The sequence below is a fragment of the Antennarius striatus genome, chromosome 8 (assembly GCF_040054535.1).
Source record: "Antennarius striatus isolate MH-2024 chromosome 8, ASM4005453v1, whole genome shotgun sequence".
Lineage (NCBI taxonomy): Eukaryota > Metazoa > Chordata > Actinopteri > Lophiiformes > Antennariidae > Antennarius > Antennarius striatus.
The window spans coordinates 18,941,846-18,962,401 of record NC_090783.1 but is presented as its reverse complement, the minus strand read 5'-3'; the positions used below and the strand labels follow the sequence as shown (position 1 = coordinate 18,962,401).

The window sequence follows — 20,556 nt, the reverse complement described above, 5'->3', positions numbered from 1 at the left end:
GTGTGTGTGTGTGTGTGTGTGTGTGTGTGTGTGTGTGTGTGTGTGTGTGTGTGTGTGTGTGTTTGCATGTTGATATGCATCTTTCAGTCTGTTTATGTTCATGCAATCTCAAGATTGATGGCCCCGTTGCTTACAGAACTTGTTTCAACAATTGTTATGCTGACTTCCATAACTGTATTGATATATTTACCATTAATACAGCTTTACTAACATCATCATGTGGTTTCTTTTATGAGCACATTGATGTCATTACTTACATAAAGTGGCCTAATACCATAGTTCATAAACGCATCAACTTCTCAGAATGACAAATCTTACCCTTATGTTATCATCAATGCCAATATCACAAATCCATTTTTAATTTCAGAGTATCACAGCCCACATAACAGACTATAATAATAGAGGACATTAATTCATATCTCTACTTGCAAATATTTTACATGACTGGTACTTGCAACGTGATAAAATAGACATTTTTATATTTAAATAATATTACTTTTTTGGATTTATACACCTTGAAATGTTTTCCATGATATAAAGATGTGATATTTGGATCTGACGGCATTTTTTAGTGGATTGGCAGGATGATGCGGACAGGAAAGAGGAGACATTAGCTATCATTGCGGATCTTCTTGGCTTCAGCTGGACAGGTAAGATGTAAAACAATGCAATTCTTTTCTGTTTTCAGTTTAGTAAGAATAAATAATTGTACCGTTTGTTTGCATTGGAACTGATCGGGAGACAGGTAGGAGAGTACTTGGTGTGTCATCTGGAAGGAAAAGTAGATAAGGAGACTTGGAGGTGGAATAAGGAGGTACAGGAGTGTATACAGAGAAGGAGGTTAGCTAAGAAGTGGGACACTGAGAGGACTGAGGAGAGTAGACAGAAGTACCGGGAGATGCAGCATTAAGTGAAAGTAGAGGTGGCAAAGGCCAAACAAGAAGCTTATGATGACTTGTATGCTAGGTTGACAGTAAGGAGGGAGAGACCGATCTATACAGGTTGGTAAGACAGAGAGACAGAGATGGGAAGGACGTGCAGCAGGTTAAGGTGATTAAGAAAAGGGATGGAAGGGTATTGGCAGGTGCCTGGAGTGTGATGGGAAGATGGAAAAGGTACTTTGAAGAGTTGATGAACGATGAAAATAAGAGAGAACAAAGGCTAGAAGAGGTGGCTGATGTGGACCAGGAAATAAAAAAGATTAGTCATGATGAAGTGAGGAGGGCATTGAAGAGAATGAAGAGTGGAAAGGCAGTCGGTCCTGATGATATACCTGTAGAGATATGGAAGTGTGAAGGAGAGGTGACAGTAGAGTTTCTGGCTGGGTTGACCAACAGGATCTTAGATAGTGAGAAGATGCCTGAGAAATGGAGAAGTGTGCTGGTGCCCATTTTTAAGAACAAGGGAGATGTGCAGAGTTGTGGCAACTACAGAGGAATAAAACTGATGAGCCATACAATGAAGTTAGGGGAAAGAGTAGTTGAAGCTAGACTAAGGGCAGAAGTGAGCATTTGTGAGCAGCAGTATGGTTTCATACCAAAAAAGAGTACTACAGATGCAGTAGACAAGCTAGAGATGTGGAGGTTTGTCCTGGAAAGGAGAGGCATGAAGGTTAGATGCAGTAAGACAGAGTTCATGTGAGTGAATGAGAGGGACCCAAGGGGAAGAATGAGGTTACAGGGAGAACAGATCAAGAAAGTGGAGGATTTTAAGTACTTAGGATCAACAGTCCAGAGCAATGGAGAGTGTGGAAAAGAGGTGTACCGGCAGGATGGAACGGGAATAGACAAGTGTCAGGTGTGAAGTGTGATAGAATAGTTCTAACTAAAATGAAAGGAAAGGTGTACAAAACTGTGGTGAGACCAGTGATGTTGTTTGGTCTAGAGACAGTGTCACTGAGGGAAAGGCAGGAGACAGAGCTGGAGGTAGCAGAGATGAAGAAGTTGAGGTCACTCTTTGGGAGTGACCAGGATGGATAGGATCAGTAATGAGTACATCAGAGGGACAGCACATGTTAGAGGTTTTGGAGATAAAGTCAGAGAGGCCAGACTGAGATGGTTTGGACATGTCCAGAGCAGAGATAGTGAATATATTGGAAGAAGGATGCTGAGTTTTGAACTGCCAGGCAGTAGGCCTAGAGGAAGACCAAAGAGGAGGTTTATGGATGTAGTGAAAGGACATTAAGGTAGTTGGTGTGAGAGAAGAGAATGCAGAAGACAGGGGTAGATGGAGGCAACTGATTTGTTGTGGCGACCCCTGAAGGGAAAAGCTGAAAAGAGAAGAAGAAGAAGTTTGCATTGGAACTGATATAAACTAAATATGTAAACTACATAGTACAGTATGTGATACATGAATTTAGAAAAAGAGTTGATGTGCACATGCTATACAGTTAGTCACTAGATATACTTGCTTAAGTTTCTCACCATCAACTACAAATTCCATTGTTCATTGTTTAACATAATTATATTCATAGGATTTTGTCAACTTTTAGGGCTGCAGAGTCTACATCTCCCTCATTTGAGGATGATGAGCCGTCCATGATAACTAGACAAAAACTAGTCAATTAAATGAAATCAGTGATACATCACATTGTTTTGGCAGAATTTGATGGTGGAAGCCAACAGTTGAGATGGTTGCAATGCATGGTCAGCAAATAGTTAACTGTCTGCTCCTTCCCAGTGCACATATCGAGATACAAAACTGTGTGACCAAACATAGCCTCTGGCTAATGAAGTCTTCCTGGGTTTGGCTTCTCGTATGCAAGTGCTGGTTCAGTTAAGATGAGCACTATTTCTTGAGGAAAGCATGTTACAGTTATCTGCAGTTAGCACTTATGTTATTCATTCATTCATTCATTCATCTTCCAACCCGCTTAATCCGCTAACGCAGGTCGCGGGGAGCCGGTGCCTATCCCGGCAGTCTCAGGGCGTGAGGCAGGGGACACTCCAGGCACGACGCCAGTGTACCGTGGAGCCACATAGAAACAAACAATCATTCACACACACACTCACTCCCATGGTCAATTTTGGGACCGGCCAATCAACCTGCGCATGCTTTTGGAGGTGGGAGGAAGCCGGAGAACCCGGAGAGATCCCGCGCAGACACGGGGAGAGCATGCGAACTCCGCACAGAGCGGGACTCGAACCCGGATCCGCCGTGTTGTGAGGCTGCAGCGCTAACCAGTGCACCACCGTGCCGCCCCTGCACTTATGTTATTTTTTAATAATTTTTTTTAACTTCAAGATACTGAATTAATCCCAAATGGGAAATTATTTTTACACTCTAGTGTATTACACACATGTACAGGCTGGAACACACACGCTCAAAGGACCTACAGATGGGTAGCACATGATGATGTCCTGGGAGCAGCTTTTGGAGTTTGGTGCCTTGCTCAAGGGCACCTAGGCAGTGTTCAGGAGGTGAACTGACACCTCTCCAGCTTCCAGTTCTCCAGACTGCCAAGGCCCTGGCAAATTGCACGATTGGCGTAAATTGAACCCCACTGGAGGGCAGCAATGCTCACCATTATGCCACCATTGCAGTTCAAAGTTAATCAATGTAACACTCTCTCTTAGTCCCCAACGACTTGACAAATTGTAGCAAAATATTTCAAACACATAAAATGACCTCATGATAACTAATGTTATAGCTAATGCTGTTATTTAATGTAATGGCATAAAGCAGAATAGTTTCTATAAATTCGATATGTTTTAATTATGTTTTCCAAATTCCAAGTTGTTATAAATTAATTGAGATTAAAAGATTTTTTGATGAATGTAGATTCTGGATTAAAAGTGAAATAAATTGTTAATATACAGAACCAGTTAGATGAATTCATATAGACTCATTGGCAGGTGCATGGTTATAATAATGGTTATAATGTTGTCACTCTGTAGCAAAGTGTTACAGATTTGTAATCCTTTCTTTTTTCCGTTTTTTTTTTTCTACTGCTTTGTCAACCACCCTAGAGCTGGCAAGAGAACTGGAATTCAATGAAGATGATATTCAAATCCTAAGAACAGAGAATCCTAATTCTCTACAGGAGCAGAGCCATGCCTTGCTGCAGCACTGGGTTGAGCAGGAAGGCAAATATGCCACAGGTAGTGTTTTGGTTTGGCAGGTTTTCTTTGAAATGTTATTACCAATACAGCTATTTAATCGAACCTATATTTCCAATCATATAGTTTTTTAGACCTGTATTCTTTAGGGCATCTAGTACAATTTGCATTTGTATTTGTGAAATTATTGCTTCATTTTCTTGATTTGATTCAACTTTTTCCACAGAAGACTGTCTAATTAAGAAACTAACAAAGATCAACCGTATGGACATTGTCCATCTCATTGAAACCCAGATGAACAAGTCAGTTCAAGAGCAAACATCTAGAACTTACGCAGAGATAGAAAAGACGCTAGACCATAGTGAAGGTAATAACATCCCTTTACACTCAATAATAAATATTTTCACGACTCTTGTCTGCCACCACTCCTTATTTTTTGTGTTTTTTTTATTATTCATCACATATGTGGATTTTTTCAGTGTCAGTAGCCCTTTCTTCAGCGCAAGATGATGCAGACAGCCCAAGAGTTGTGAGAAGGGTAGAGTTGGACCACAGACCACCTCCAGCTGTTTCAGAGGAGGACCTCTCAGTGGCTTCACTACTGGATGTTCCATCTTGGGCTGAGCCTGTTGGACACACCCACCCAGAGAGCATGCACTCCGATCTACTGGAAGAGCTTGATATTCCACAGTAAATTATTAATTTAAAATTCCTCATTAATGTGTAATCAATGTTGTAGTGCCTTACATATTACATTACAACAAAGTATGATGAACCAAACAGATAGCTATTTTAACACTAATACAAGTCATATTTTGTGACCTAGCCTTTCTTTTGTGTTATAGTGACCTAAACCCCAACCTGTGGACCTCTGAGGAAGTAATTGCACAAGAGCCTACAACTCATGACCACTCAGATGAAGAAGTAAGTACTGCTCCTACTTCAAAAGATGCAGAATTCGGAAGTCAAGAAACCCAGTTTTATGACCTCAGAAGGAAACACAAAAAACATTTCTCCAGTAGTGACATCACTCAATGCCAAGTTAAAGATGACAGCAGTCAAGCTTTGCCACTGAGGCAGTGCAATTATGAAGATATACAAGTGGCATGTAAAATTGTGAAGAAAACATCTATATTTATCAAGGACTTTGGTCTGAGCCTGTCTGAAGCAGACCACGCTGAGGCAGACTTCAATAAACTTTGCAAAGATTTTAGTTATTTGACTCAGCTTGGTTGTACAAGCACAGTTAAAACCATTGTTAATAGAATTTCTGACCCAAGCGTGTCAGTGGCGCCATCAAAGGACGTCCAAGCAGATCCGGCCAGTACTGAAGATTGTACAGGTTTGGCTCAAAATAGCCTGCTTACTCCGAAGTGTCCTGATAATCTGACAAATGAACACTTCAAAGATTATAAGGTACCAGGGGTTTGTGGTATGGACATGGACTTAAATCCCGACCAGTTGAACAAGGAAGAAAAGACAAAACCCCAAGTATACAGGGATGTGTTCCTTGGAAATTTACCCTTAATTGATAACGATGATGATGTCCTGTCAACTGAATCTATTATTCCTACGTCCAAATACAGCATGATGAATTATTTCAAGACAAAGCTAACAGAGGCCAATTTGGCTCACAGTATGACGGCCAGTGGCCCAGCTTACATGGCTTGTGACTCCTCAAATATATACCATAAACACCATACCCTCAGTGCAGACAGTGACCATGTCATAGTCACGGCAAAGACATCTTACATCTCTGAGCTAAACACAGCCTCCTCCAGCCTTTTATTGCCTATGAACCCTCTCACACCCCCACCAACTGCTGATGATTTTACATTATCTTCTACTTTGATCCCGTACAGCACTTTAGCACCTTGTTCTTTGGAATCTGGGAATCAGTTTGACAATTTTTCACCTGAGGATGGAAGAAATGTCCTTTTTTCAGAGGCATGGATAGTAGATGTCCCCACACCAAGGCTGTCATCCCCAGAATCTGTCATGTCAATACGTGATTATAGAGCAATGTCTCCTGACTCTCCACTGGCCGAAAAAAGAGTTATATCTGACTTTTCCAATATATTGGACTGCAGCAGGGCACTCTCTCCATATTCTGATGTATGTATTTCACCAGAAATCACAGTCTGTTCCACTGAAAAACCTTATCCTAAGTCTCACAGTAAATACAAATCACTTCCCCCAGACTGCCACAAACTTAAATGTGGTTCACCTATAACTCCAAGTCCACTGAAAAAGGGAGAAGCTATTGAATTCATCAAGATGACATCGGGGTTTAAATGTGATGATATTTTGCATTATGATTTTCCTGATAGACCAGTATGTTCACCAGACTCCCTAAATATTTGTGGACATGGACCTTTACACAATGCTTATCAACCATCCTCACCAGAATCTCAGACTTCTCAGTATAGTTTCTCATTTCTTGAACTGTTACAGTCAGAACCACTTCGTGTCCAACTTGTGAGTCAATATTGTGATTATTTTTTACGATATTCAGGAGGAAATTCATCCTCATCATTACAGATATCGGGTCTTTACACCACCACATGTAGTGATGATGTACATCAGCGCAGCCACTTTACACCAGAATTAGTAGTTCTACATGTCAATCCTGAAGAACCAGTCATGATGACTGATTGTCATAAAGCCCTTCAGTCAAATTTTCATTCTTCAACACCTATTGAAGAATGCTGGCGTGGAAAAAACATGAATGTGCCAGATTCTTTGATATGGCATGGGAATGATGCACCTCAGAAAACAACTACTATTTCTGCACAAAAATGTTTTACACATGCAGATGTCAAAACTATGCATTATGCAGATGATTTGTGTAAGAAACACAAGTCTTTTCAAGTCAAATCACCGCCATCAGAAGATGAAAAACGAGGGGGTAGTTGTCAGTCTTTCATTGATTACTGGTTTTCGAGTTTGACAGAAAATTTGTCAGACTCCTTACAATCCCCTTATGAATCAGATAATCATGTAAAAGACAAGAGTGAAACAACCTCAGAACAAGAAAATGTAGAAGTTTCGATTAATTTTCATTGCTTTGAAGAGCACTCTCCCAAAAAACATTCATGTATACATCAAACAGATTACAGCAGACTTGATGAATCTTCTCTCACGTTCAACCTACCATTGACTGAACCAACTGTGTATCACTTGGTTGAGCGACCACAATACAATTTAGTCTTTCAGAATAATGGACATCATATATCAACAGAGGATGACTCCTGCCTTGAAAATGCAAATACAGCCAAAAATATATTGACTAATAACTTAAAAACTTCTGAAAAATTTGCAGGACAAATGCAAGACAATTCAGAACTTGAAAATGTATTGACAACAAGTAATTTTTCAAAAACACTGATATTTGCTTCCCAGTCACATACTGTATTTCCTGCACATTGCCAAGAAGACTCGTTTGAAGACAACAGAGCAGCTTCAACAGTTACACTTCCCTCTAATAGTGAAGATGAGCAGACGGACAAAAGACTAAATACATCCCAATCATTTGCAAGCGTGACACCTTTGACATATGCGGATGTTGTGCGAGGCATTACACTTGAAAAACATTCTGATGCTTCTTTGACTAGCAGTCCTCTTTGGCCGTCAGCGGTGTTGTCAGGCAAAGATGACAGCCTTTCTGCCATTGATGATTTGTCCACTGAGATTAGGCCACAGTCTCCAGAGTCGATGGAATATGAAAGTGATCTCAGGCGCCTGTCTCCTGACTCACCTATTTTACAATTCAGGTCTCCACACATCAGTTGCAAAGTGGACATGATGCGGCACAGGTCGTTCACCCCAGAATCCACATTTTCTGACTGGGAAGGTACTGACTTGTGTCTGGAAGAACTTTTCTGTACCAGCAGGGCAGAGTCACCTCAGTCAGTTTTGTCATATTTTGGACTTGATGAGTTCTTTAGTAGCAGAACAGTATCCATGGACTCTGGATCTTCTAAAGTAGGCTTTCCTCAACTGCAGGACCTGATGGCAGATGTTCGGGTATCTTCCCGCGAATCTGTTCCATCCATTGAGCACTGGTCTTTGTCTCCTGAAACTTACTCTGATCGAATGGATGGAAAACATTGCAACTATTACTTGCTGTATTCTGACATTTGTCCAACACCACCTGTTTCCAACCAGGGAGATGTTGAGGTTTTCGACCTTTTCCACGAGGAATTGATTGAAGAAAGCCAGCCATATTCAATAGACACACTTCCTCCTCAAAGTGAAGTTAAGGAGACAGTTGCAAATATCAATGCGTCCATGCCATTTGCAAGCGTGACACCTTTGACATATGCGGATGTTGTGCGAGGCATTACACTTGAAAACCATTCTGATGCTTCTTTGGCTAGCAGTCCTCTTTGGCCGTCAGCGGTGTTGTCAGGCAAAGATGATAGCCTTTCTGCCGTTGATGATTTGTCCACTGAGATTAGGCCACAGTCTCCAGAGTCGGTGGAATATGAAAGTAATCTCAGGCCCCTGTCTCCTGACTCACCTATTTTACAATTCAGGTCTCCACACATCAGTTGCAAAGTGGACATGATGCGGCACAGGTCGTTCACCCCAGAATCCACATTTTCTGACTGGGAAGGTACTGACTTGTGTCTGGAAGAACTTTTCTGTACCAGCAGGGCAGAGTCACCTCAGTCAGTTTTGTCATATTTTGGACTTGATGAGTTCTTTAGTAGCAGAACAGTATCCATGGACTCTGGATCTTCTAAAGTAGGCTTTCCTCAACTGCAGGACCTGATGGCAGATGTTCGGGTATCTTCCCCCGAATCTGTTCCATCCATTGAGCACTGGTCTTTGTCTCCTGAAACTTACTCTGATCGAATGGATGGAAAACATTGCAACTATTACTTGCTGTATTCTGACATTTGTCCAACACCACCTGTTTCCAACCAGGGAGATGTTGAGGTTTTCGACCTTTTTCATGAGGAATTGATTGAAGAAAGCAAGCCATATTCAACAGAGACACTTCCTCCTCAAAGTGCATTTAAGGAGACAGTTGCAAATATCAATGCGTCCATGCCATTTGCAATCGTGACACCTTTGACATATGCGGATGTTGTGCGAGGCATTACACTTGAAAAACATTCAGATGCTTCTTTGGCTAGCAGTCCTCTTTGGCCGTCAGCGGTGTTGTCAGGCAAAGATGATAGCTTTTCTGCCGTTGATGATTTGTCCACTGAGATTAGGCCACAGTCTCCAGAGTCGGTGGAATATGAAAGTAATCTCAGGCCCCTGTCTCCTGACTCACCTATTTTACAATTCAGGTCTCCACACATCAGTTGCAACGTGGACATGATGCGGCACCGGTCGTTCACCCCAGAATCCACATTTTCTGACTGGGAAGGTACTGACTTGTGTCTGGAAGACCTTTTCTCTAGTAGCAGGGCAGAGTCACCTCAGTCAGTTTTGTCAGATTTTGGACTTGATGAGTTCTGTAGTAGCAGAACAGTTTCCATGGACTCTGGATCGTCTAAAGTAGGCTTTCCTCAACTGCAGGACCTGATAGCAGATGTTAGGGTATCTTCCGGCAAGTCTGTTCCATCCATTGAGCGCTGGTCTTTGCCTCCTGAAACTTATTCTAATCAGATAAATGAAAAACATTGCAACTATTACTTTCTGTATTCTGACATTTGTGCAAAACCACCTGTTTCCACCCAGGGAGATGTTGAGGTTTTCGACCTTTTCCATGAGGAATTGATTGAAGAAAGCCAGCCATATTCAATAGACACACTTCCTCCTCAAAGTGAAGTTAAGGAGACAGTTGCAAATATCAATGCGTCCATGCCATTTGCAAGCGTGACACCTTTGACATATGCGGATGTTGTGCGAGGCATTACACTTGAAAAACATTCAGATGCTTCTTTGGCTAGCAGTCCTCTTTGGCCGTCAGCGGTGTTGTCAGGCAAAGATGATAGCTTTTCTGCCGTTGATGATTTGTCCACTGAGATTAGGCCACAGTCTCCAGAGTCGGTGGAATATGAAAGTAATCTCAGGCCCCTGTCTCCTGACTCACCTATTTTACAATTCAGGTCTCCACACATCAGTTGCAACGTGGACATGATGCGGCACCGGTCGTTCACCCCAGAATCCACATTTTCTGACTGGGAAGGTACTGACTTGTGTCTGGAAGACCTTTTCTCTAGTAGCAGGGCAGAGTCACCTCAGTCAGTTTTGTCAGATTTTGGACTTGATGAGTTCTGTAGTAGCAGAACAGTTTCCATGGACTCTGGATCGTCTAAAGTAGGCTTTCCTCAACTGCAGGACCTGATGGCAGATGTTAGGGTATCTTCCGGCAAATCTGTTCCATCCATTGAGCGCTGGTCTTTGCCTCCTGAAACTTATTCTAATCAGATAAATGAAAAACATTGCAACTATTACTTGCTGTATTCTGACATTTGTCCAACACCACCTGTTTCCACCCAGGGAGATGTTGAGGTTTTCGACCTTTTCCATGAGGAATTGATTGAAGAAAGCCAGCCATATTCAATAGACACACTTCCTCCTCAAAGTGAAGTTAAGGAGACAGTTGCAAATATCAATGCGTCCATGCCATTTGCAAGCGTGACACCTTTGACATATGCGGATGTTGTGCGAGGCATTACACTTGAAAAACATTCTGATGCTTCTTTGGCTAGCAGTCCTCTTTGGCCGTCAGCGGTGTTGTCAGGCAAAGATGACAGCCTTTCTGCCATTGATGATTTGTCCACTGAGATTAGGCCACAGTCTCCACAATCGGTGGAATATGAAAGTGATCTCAGGCCCCTGTCTCCTGACTCACCTATTTTACAATTCAGGTCTCCACACATCAGTTGCAAAGTGGACATGATGCGGCACAGGTCGTTCACCCCAGAATCCACATTTTCTGACTGGGAAGGTACTGACTTGTGTCTGGAAGAACTTTTCTGTACCAGCAGGGCAGAGTCCCCTCAGTCAGTTTTGTCAGATTTTGGACTTGATGAGTTCTTTAGTAGCAGAACAGTATCCATGGACTCTGGATCTTCTAAAGTAGGCTTTCCTCAACTGCAGGACCTGATGGCAGATGTTCGGGTATCTTCCCCCGAATCTGTTCCATCCATTGAGCACTGGTCTTTGTCTCCTGAAACTTACTCTGATGGAATGGATGGAAAACATTGCAACTATTACTTGCTGTATTCTGACATTTGTGCAAAACCACCTGTTTCCACCCAGGGAGATGTTGAGGTTTTCGACCTTTTCCATGAGGAATTGATTGAAGAAAGCCAGCCATATTCAATAGACACACTTCCTCCTCAAAGTGAAGTTAAGGAGACAGTTGCAAATATCAATGCGTCCATGCCATTTGCAAGCGTGACACCTTTGACATATGCGGATGTTGTGCGAGGCATTACACTTGAAAAACATTCAGATGCTTCTTTGGCTAGCAGTCCTCTTTGGCCGTCAGCGGTGTTGTCAGGCAAAGATGACAGCCTTTCTGCCATTGATGATTTGTCCACTGAGATTAGGCCACAGTCTCCACAATCGGTGGAATATGAAAGTGATCTCAGGCCCCTGTCTCCTGACTCACCTATTTTACAATTCAGGTCTCCACACATCAGTTGCAACGTGGACATGATGCGGCACAGGTCGTTCACCCCAGAATCCACATTTTCTGACTGGGAAGGTACTGACTTGTGTCTGGAAGACCTTTTCTCTAGTAGCAGGGCAGAGTCACCTCAGTCAGTTTTGTCAGATTTTGGACTTGATGAGTTCTTTAGTAACAGAACAGTTTCCATGGACTCTGGATCGTCTAAAGTAGGCTTTCCTCAACTGCAGGACCTGATGGCAGATGTTAGGGTATCTTCCCCCGAATCTGTTCCATCCATTGAGCACTGGTCTTTGTCTCCTGAAACTTACTCTGATGGAATGGATGGAAAACATTGCAACTATTACTTGCTGTATTCTGACATTTGTGCAAGACCACCTGTTTCCACCCAGGGAGATGTTGAGGTTTTCAACCTTTTCCACGAGGAATTGATTGAAAAAAGCCAGCCATACTCAATAGACACACTTCCTCCTCAAAGTGAAGTTAAGGAGACAGTTGCAAATATCAATGCGTCCATGCCATTTGCAAGCGTGACACCTTTGACATATGCGGATGTTGTGCGAGGCATTACACTTGAAAACCATTCTGATGCTTCTTTGGCTAGCAGTCCTCTTTGGCCGTCAGCGGTGTTGTCAGGCAAAGATGACAGCCTTTCTGCCGTTGATGATTTGTCCACTGAGATTAGGCCACAGTCTCCACAATCGGTGGAATATGAAAGTGATCTAAGGCCCCTGTCTCCTGACTCACCTATTTTACAATTCAGGTCTCCACACATCAGTTGCAAAGTGGACATGATGCGGCACAGGTCGTTCACCCCAGAATCCACATTTTCTGACTGGGAAGGTACTGACTTGTGTCTGGAAGAACTTTTCTGTACCAGCAGGGCAGAGTCACCTCAGTCAGTTTTGTCAGATTTTGGACTTGATGAGTTCTTTAGTAGCAGAACAGTATCCATGGACTCTGGATCTTCTAAAGTAGGCTTTCCTCAACTGCAGGACCTGATGGCAGATGTTCGGGTATCTTCCCCCGAATCTGTTCCATCCATTGAGCACTGGTCTTTGTCTCCTGAAACTTACTCTGATCGAATGGATGGAAAACATTGCAACTATTACTTTCTGTATTCTGACATTTGTCCAACACCACCTGTTTCCAACCAGGGAGATGTTGAGGTTTTCGACCTTTTCCATGAGGAATTGATTGAAGAAAGCAAGCCATATTCAATAGACACACTTCCTCCTCAAAGTGAAGTTAAGGAGACAGTTGCAAATATCAATGCGTCCATGCAATTTGCAAGCGTGACACCTTTGACATATGCGGATGTTGTGCGAGGCATTACACTTGAAAAACATTCTGATGCTTCTTTGGCTAGCAGTCCTCTTTGGCCGTCAGTGGTGTTGTCAGGCAAAGATGACAGCCTTTCTGCCGTTGATGATTTGTCCACTGAGATTAGGCCACAGTCTCCAGAGTCGGTGGAATATGAAAGTAATCTCAGGCCCCTGTCTCCTGACTCACCTATTTTACAATTCAGGTCTCCACACATCAGTTGCAACGTGGACATGATGCGGCACCGGTCGTTCACCCCAGAATCCACATTTTCTGACTGGGAAGGTACTGACTTGTGTCTGGAAGACCTTTTCTCTAGTAGCAGGGCAGAGTCACCTCAGTCAGTTTTGTCAGATTTTGGACTTGATGAGTTCTGTAGTAGCAGAACAGTTTCCATGGACTCTGGATCGTCTAAAGTAGGCTTTCCTCAACTGCAGGACCTGATGGCAGATGTTAGGGTATCTTCCGGCAAATCTGTTCCATCCATTGAGCGCTGGTCTTTGCCTCCTGAAACTTATTCTAATCAGATAAATGAAAAACATTGCAACTATTACTTGCTGTATTCTGACATTTGTGCAAAACCACCTGTTTCCACCCAGGGAGATGTTGAGGTTTTCGACCTTTTCCATGAGGAATTGATTGAAGAAAGCCAGCCATATTCAATAGACACACTTCCTCCTCAAAGTGAAGTTAAGGAGACAGTTGCAAATATCAATGCGTCCATGCCATTTGCAAGCGTGACACCTTTGACATATGCGGATGTTGTGCGAGGCATTACACTTGAAAACCATTCTGATGCTTCTTTGGCTAGCAGTCCTCTTTGGCCGTCAGCGGTGTTGTCAGGCAAAGATGACAGCCTTTCTGCCGTTGATGATTTGTCCACTGAGATTAGGCCACAGTCTCCACAATCGGTGGAATATGAAAGTGATCTAAGGCCCCTGTCTCCTGACTCACCTATTTTACAATTCAGGTCTCCACACATCAGTTGCAAAGTGGACATGATGCGGCACAGGTCATTCACCCCAGAATCCACATTTTCTGACTGGGAAGGTACTGACTTGTGTCTGGAAGAACTTTTCTGTACCAGCAGGGCAGAGTCACCTCAGTCAGTTTTGTCAGATTTTGGACTTGATGAGTTCTTTAGTAGCAGAACAGTATCCATGGACTCTGGATCTTCTAAAGTAGGCTTTCCTCAACTGCAGGACCTGATGGCAGATGTTCGGGTATCTTCCCCCGAATCTGTTCCATCCATTGAGCACTGGTCTTTGTCTCCTGAAACTTACTCTGATCGAATGGATGGAAAACATTGCAACTATTACTTGCTGTATTCTGACATTTGTCCAACACCACCTGTTTCCAACCAGGGAGATGTTGAGGTTTTCGACCTTTTCCATGAGGAATTGATTGAAGAAAGCAAGCCATATTCAACAGAGACACTTCCTCCTCAAAGTGCATTTAAGGAGACAGTTGCAAATATCAATGCGTCCATGCCATTTGCAATCGTGACACCTTTGACATATGCGGATGTTGTGCGAGGCATTACACTTGAAAAACATTCAGATGCTTCTTTGGCTAGCAGTCCTCTTTGGCCGTCAGCGGTGTTGTCAGGCAAAGATGATAGCTTTTCTGCCGTTGATGATTTGTCCACTGAGATAAGGCCACAGTCTCCAGAGTCGGTGGAATATGAAAGTAATCTCAGGCCCCTGTCTCCTGACTCACCTATTTTACAATTCAGGTCTCCACATATCAGTTGCAACGTGGACATGATGCGGCACCGGTCGTTCACCCCAGAATCCACATTTTCTGACTGGGAAGGTACTGACTTGTGTCTGGAAGACCTTTTCTCTAGTAGCAGGGCAGAGTCACCTCAGTCAGTTTTGTCAGATTTTGGACTTGATGAGTTCTGTAGTAGCAGAACAGTTTCCATGGACTCTGGATCTTCTAAAGTAGGCTTTCCTCAACTGCAGGACCTGATGGCAGATGTTAGGGTATCTTCCCGCAAATCTTTTCCATCCATTGAGCGCTGGTCTTTGTCTCCTGAAACTTATTCTAATCAGATAAATGAAAAACATTGCAACTATTACTTGCTGTATTCTGACATTTGTGCAAAACCACCTGTTTCCACCCAGGGAGATGTTGAGGTTTTCGACCTTTTCCATGAGGAATTGATTGAAGAAAGCCAGCCATATTCAATAGACACACTTCCTCCTCAAAGTGAAGTTAAGGAGACAGTTGCAAATATCAATGCGTCCATGCCATTTGCAAGCGTGACACCTTTGACATATGCGGATGTTGTGCGAGGCATTACACTTGAAAACCATTCTGATGCTTCTTTGGCTAGCAGTCCTCTTTGGCCGTCAGCGGTGTTGTCAGGCAAAGATGACAGCCTTTCTGCCGTTGATGATTTGTCCACTGAGATTAGGCCACAGTCTCCACAATCGGTGGAATATGAAAGTGATCTAAGGCCCCTGTCTCCTGACTCACCTATTTTACAATTCAGGTCTCCACACATCAGTTGCAAAGTGGACATGATGCGGCACAGGTCATTCACCCCAGAATCCACATTTTCTGACTGGGAAGGTACTGACTTGTGTCTGGAAGAACTTTTCTGTACCAGCAGGGCAGAGTCACCTCAGTCAGTTTTGTCAGATTTTGGACTTGATGAGTTCTTTAGTAGCAGAACAGTATCCATGGACTCTGGATCTTCTAAAGTAGGCTTTCCTCAACTGCATGACCTGATGGCAGATGTTCGGGTATCTTCCCCCGAATCTGTTCCATCCATTGAGCACTGGTCTTTGTCTCCTGAAACTTACTCTGATGGAATGGATGGAAAACATTGCAACTATTACTTGCTGTATTCTGACATTTGTCCAACACCACCTGTTTCCAACCAGGGAGATGTTGAGGTTTTCGACCTTTTCCATGAGGAATTGATTGAAGAAAGCAAGCCATATTCAACAGAGACACTTCCTCCTCAAAGTGCATTTAAGGAGACAGTTGCAAATATCAATGCGTCCATGCCATTTGCAATCGTGACACCTTTGACATATGCGGATGTTGTGCGAGGCATTACACTTGAAAAACATTCAGATGCTTCTTTGGCTAGCAGTCCTCTTTGGCCGTCAGCGGTGTTGTCAGGCAAAGATGATAGCTTTTCTGCCGTTGATGATTTGTCCACTGAGATAAGGCCACAGTCTCCAGAGTCGGTGGAATATGAAAGTAATCTCAGGCCCCTGTCTCCTGACTCACCTATTTTACAATTCAGGTCTCCACATATCAGTTGCAACGTGGACATGATGCGGCACCGGTCGTTCACCCCAGAATCCACATTTTCTGACTGGGAAGGTACTGACTTGTGTCTGGAAGACCTTTTCTCTAGTAGCAGGGCAGAGTCACCTCAGTCAGTTTTGTCAGATTTTGGACTTGATGAGTTCTGTAGTAGCAGAACAGTTTCCATGGACTCTGGATCTTCTAAAGTAGGCTTTCCTCAACTGCAGGACCTGATGGCAGATGTTAGGGTATCTTCCCGCAAATCTTTTCCATCCATTGAGCGCTGGTCTTTGTCTCCTGAAACTTATTCTAATCAGATAAATGAAAAACATTGCAACTATTACTTGCTGTATTCTGACATTTGTGCAAAACCACCTGTTTCCACCCAGGGAGATGTTGAGGTTTTCGACCTTTTCCATGAGGAATTGATTGAAGAAAGCCAGCCATATTCAATAGACACACTTCCTCCTCAAAGTGAAGTTAAGGAGACAGTTGCAAATATCAATGCGTCCATGCCATTTGCAAGCGTGACACCTTTGACATATGCGGATGTTGTGCGAGGCATTACACTTGAAAAACATTCTGATGCTTCTTTGGCTAGCAGTCCTCTTTGGCCGTCAGCGGTGTTGTCAGGCAAAGATGACAGCCTTTCTGCCATTGATGATTTGTCCACTGAGATTAGGCCACAGTCTCCACAATCGGTGGAATATGAAAGTGATCTCAGGCCCCTGTCTCCTGACTCACCTATTTTACAATTCAGGTCTCCACACATCAGTTGCAACGTGGACATGATGCGGCACCGGTCGTTCACCCCAGAATCCACATTTTCTGACTGGGAAGGTACTGACTTGTGTCTGGAAGACCTTTTCTCTAGTAGCAGGGCAGAGTCACCTCAGTCAGTTTTGTCAGATTTTGGACTTGATGAGTTCTGTAGTAGCAGAACAGTTTCCATGGACTCTGGATCTTCTAAAGTAGGCTTTCCTCAACTGCAGGACCTGATGGCAGATGTTAGGGTATCTTCCCGCAAATCTTTTCCATCCATTGAGCGCTGGTCTTTGTCTCCTGAAACTTATTCTAATCAGATAAATGAAAAACATTGCAACTATTACTTGCTGTATTCTGACATTTGTGCAAAACCACCTGTTTCCACCCAGGGAGATGTTGAGGTTTTCGACCTTTTCCATGAGGAATTGATTGAAGAAAGCCAGCCATATTCAATAGACACACTTCCTCCTCAAAGTGAAGTTAAGGAGACAGTTGCAAATATCAATGCGTCCATGCCATTTGCAAGCGTGACACCTTTGACATATGCGGATGTTGTGCGAGGCATTACACTTGAAAAACATTCTGATGCTTCTTTGGCTAGCAGTCCTCTTTGGCCGTCAGCGGTGTTGTCAGGCAAAGATGACAGCCTTTCTGCCATTGATGATTTGTCCACTGAGATTAGGCCACAGTCTCCACAATCGGTGGAATATGAAAGTGATCTCAGGCCCCTGTCTCCTGACTCACCTATTTTACAATTCAGGTCTCCACACATCAGTTGCAACGTGGACATGATGCGGCACAGGTCGTTCACCCCAGAATCCACATTTTCTGACTGGGAAGGTACTGACTTGTGTCTGGAAGAACTTTTCTGTACCAGCAGGGCAGAGTCACCTCAGTCAGTTTTGTCAGATTTTGGACTTGATGAGTTCTTTAGTAGCAGAACAGTATCCATGGACTCTGGATCTTCTAAAGTAGGCTTTCCTCAACTGCAGGACCTGATGGCAGATGTTCGGGTATCTTCCCCCGAATCTGTTCCATCCATTGAGCACTGGTCTTTGTCTCCTGAAACTTACTCTGATGGAATGGATGGAAAACATTGCAACTATTACTTGCTGTATTCTGACATTTGTGCAACACCACCTGTTTCCACCCAGGGAGATGTTGAGGTTTTCGACCTTTTCCACGAGGAATTGATTGAAGAAAGCCAGCCATATTCAATAGACACACTTCCTCCTCAAAGTGAAGTTAAGGAGACAGTTGCAAATATCAATGCGTCCATGCAATTTGCAAGCGTGACACCTTTGACATATGCGGATGTTGTGCGAGGCATTACACTTGAAAAACATTCTGATGCTTCTTTGGCTAGCAGTCCTCTTTGGTCGTCAGCGGTGTTGTCAGGCAAAGATGACAGCCTTTCTGCCGTTGATGATTTGTCCACTGAGATTAGGCCACAGTCTCCACAATCGGTGGAATATGAAAGTGATCTCAGGCCCCTGTCTCCTGACTCACCTATTTTACAATTCAGGTCTCCACACATCAGTTGCAAAGTGGACATGATGCGGCACAGGTCGTTCACCCCAGAATCCACATTTTCTGACTGGGAAGGTACTGACTTGTGTCTGGAAGAACTTTTCTGCACCAGCAGGGCAGAGTCACCTCAGTCAGTTTTGTCAGATTTTGGACTTGATGAGTTCTTTAGTAGCAGAACAGTATCCATGGACTCTGGATCTTCTAAAGTAGGCTTTCCTCAACTGCAGGACCTGATGGCAGATGTTCGGGTATCTTCCCCCGAATCTGTTCCATCCATTGAGCACTGGTCTTTGTCTCCTGAAACTTACTCTGATGGAGTGGATGGAAAACATTGCAACTATTACTTGCTGTATTCTGACATTTGTGCAACACCACCTGTTTCCACCCAGGGAGATGTTGAGGTTTTCGACCTTTTCCACGAGGAACTGATTGAAGAAAGCCAGCCATATTCAATAGACACACTTCCTCCTCAAAGTGAAGTTAAGGAGACAGTTGCAAATATCAATGCGTCCATGCCATTTGCAAGCGTGACACCTTTGACATATGCGGATGTTGTGCGAGGCATTACACTTGAAAAACATTCAGATGCTTCTTTGGCTAGCAGTCCTCTTTGGCCGTCAGCGGTGTTGTCAGGCAAAGATGACAGCCTTTCTGCCATTGATGATTTGTTCACTGAGATTAGGCCACAGTCTCCACAATCGGTGGAATATGAAAGTGATCTCAGGCCCCTGTCTCCTGACTCACCTATTTTACAATTCAGGTCTCCACACATCAGTTGCAACGTGGACATGATGCGGCACAGGTCGTTCACCCCAGAATCCACATTTTCTGACTGGGAAGGTACTGACTTGTGTCTGGAAGACCTTTTCTCTAGTAGCAGGGCAGAGTCACCTCAGTCAGTTTTGTCAGATTTTGGACTTGATGAGTTCTTTAGTAACAGAACAGTTTCCATGGACTCTGGATCGTCTAAAGTAGGCTTTCCTCAACTGCAGGACCTGATGGCAAATGTTAGGGTATCTTCCCCCGAATCTGTTCCATCCATTGAGCACTGGTCTTTGTCTCCTGAAACTTACTCTGATGGAATGGATGGAAAACATTGCAACTATTACTTGCTGTATTCTGACATTTGTGCAACACCACCTGTTTCCACCCAGGGAGATGTTGAGGTTTTCAACCTTTTCCACGAGGAATTGATTGAAGAAAGCCAGCCATACTCAATAGACACACTTCCTCCTCAAAGTGAAGTTAAGGAGACAGTTGCAAATATCAATGCGTCCATGCCATTTGCAAGCGTGACACCTTTGACATATGCGGATGTTGTGCGAGGCATTACACTTGAAAACCATTCTGATGCTTCTTTGGCTAGCAGTCCTCTTTGGCCGTCAGCGGTGTTGTCAGGCAAAGATGACAGCCTTTCTGCCGTTGATGATTTGTCCACTGAGATTAGGCCACAGTCTCCACAATCGGTGGAATATGAAAGTGATCTAAGGCCCCTGTCTCCTGACTCACCTATTTTACAATTCAGGTCTCCACACATCAGTTGCAAAGTGGACATGATGCGGCACAGGTCGTTCACCCCAGAATCCACATTTTCTGACTGGGAAGGTACTGACTTGTGTCTGGAAGAACTTTTCTGTACCAGCAGGGCAGAGTCACCTCAGTCAGTTTTGTCAGATTTTGGACTTGATGAGTTCTTTAGTAGCAGAACAGTATCCATGGACTCTGGATCTTCTAAAGTAGGCTTTCCTCAACTGCAGGACCTGATGGCAGATGTTCGGGTATCTTCCCCCGAATCTGTTCCATCCATTGAGCACTGGTCTTTGTCTCCTGAAACTTACTCTGATCGAATGGATGGAAAACATTGCAACTATTACTTGCTGTATTCTGACATTTGTCCAACACCACCTGTTTCCAACCAGGGAGATGTTGAGGTTTTCGACCTTTTCCATGAGGAATTGATTGAAGAAAGCAAGCCATATTCAATAGACACACTTCCTCCTCAAAGTGAAG

General features: G+C 43.5%; 1 protein-coding gene across 1 annotated transcript in view; it reads left to right on the top strand.

Moving 5' to 3' along the window:
* LOC137600803 (ankyrin-3-like) overlaps positions 1–20,556 on the top strand; it is a 91,515-nt gene that overhangs the window by 56,136 nt on the left and 14,823 nt on the right. The window contains exons 38-42 of the mRNA XM_068322620.1: positions 573–650; positions 3,969–4,100; positions 4,285–4,425; positions 4,538–4,748; positions 4,904–4,982. Of these exons, the coding sequence (XP_068178721.1) occupies positions 573–650; positions 3,969–4,100; positions 4,285–4,425; positions 4,538–4,748; positions 4,904–4,982 (641 nt within the window). The remainder of the gene's footprint in view (positions 1–572; positions 651–3,968; positions 4,101–4,284; positions 4,426–4,537; positions 4,749–4,903; positions 4,983–20,556) is intronic.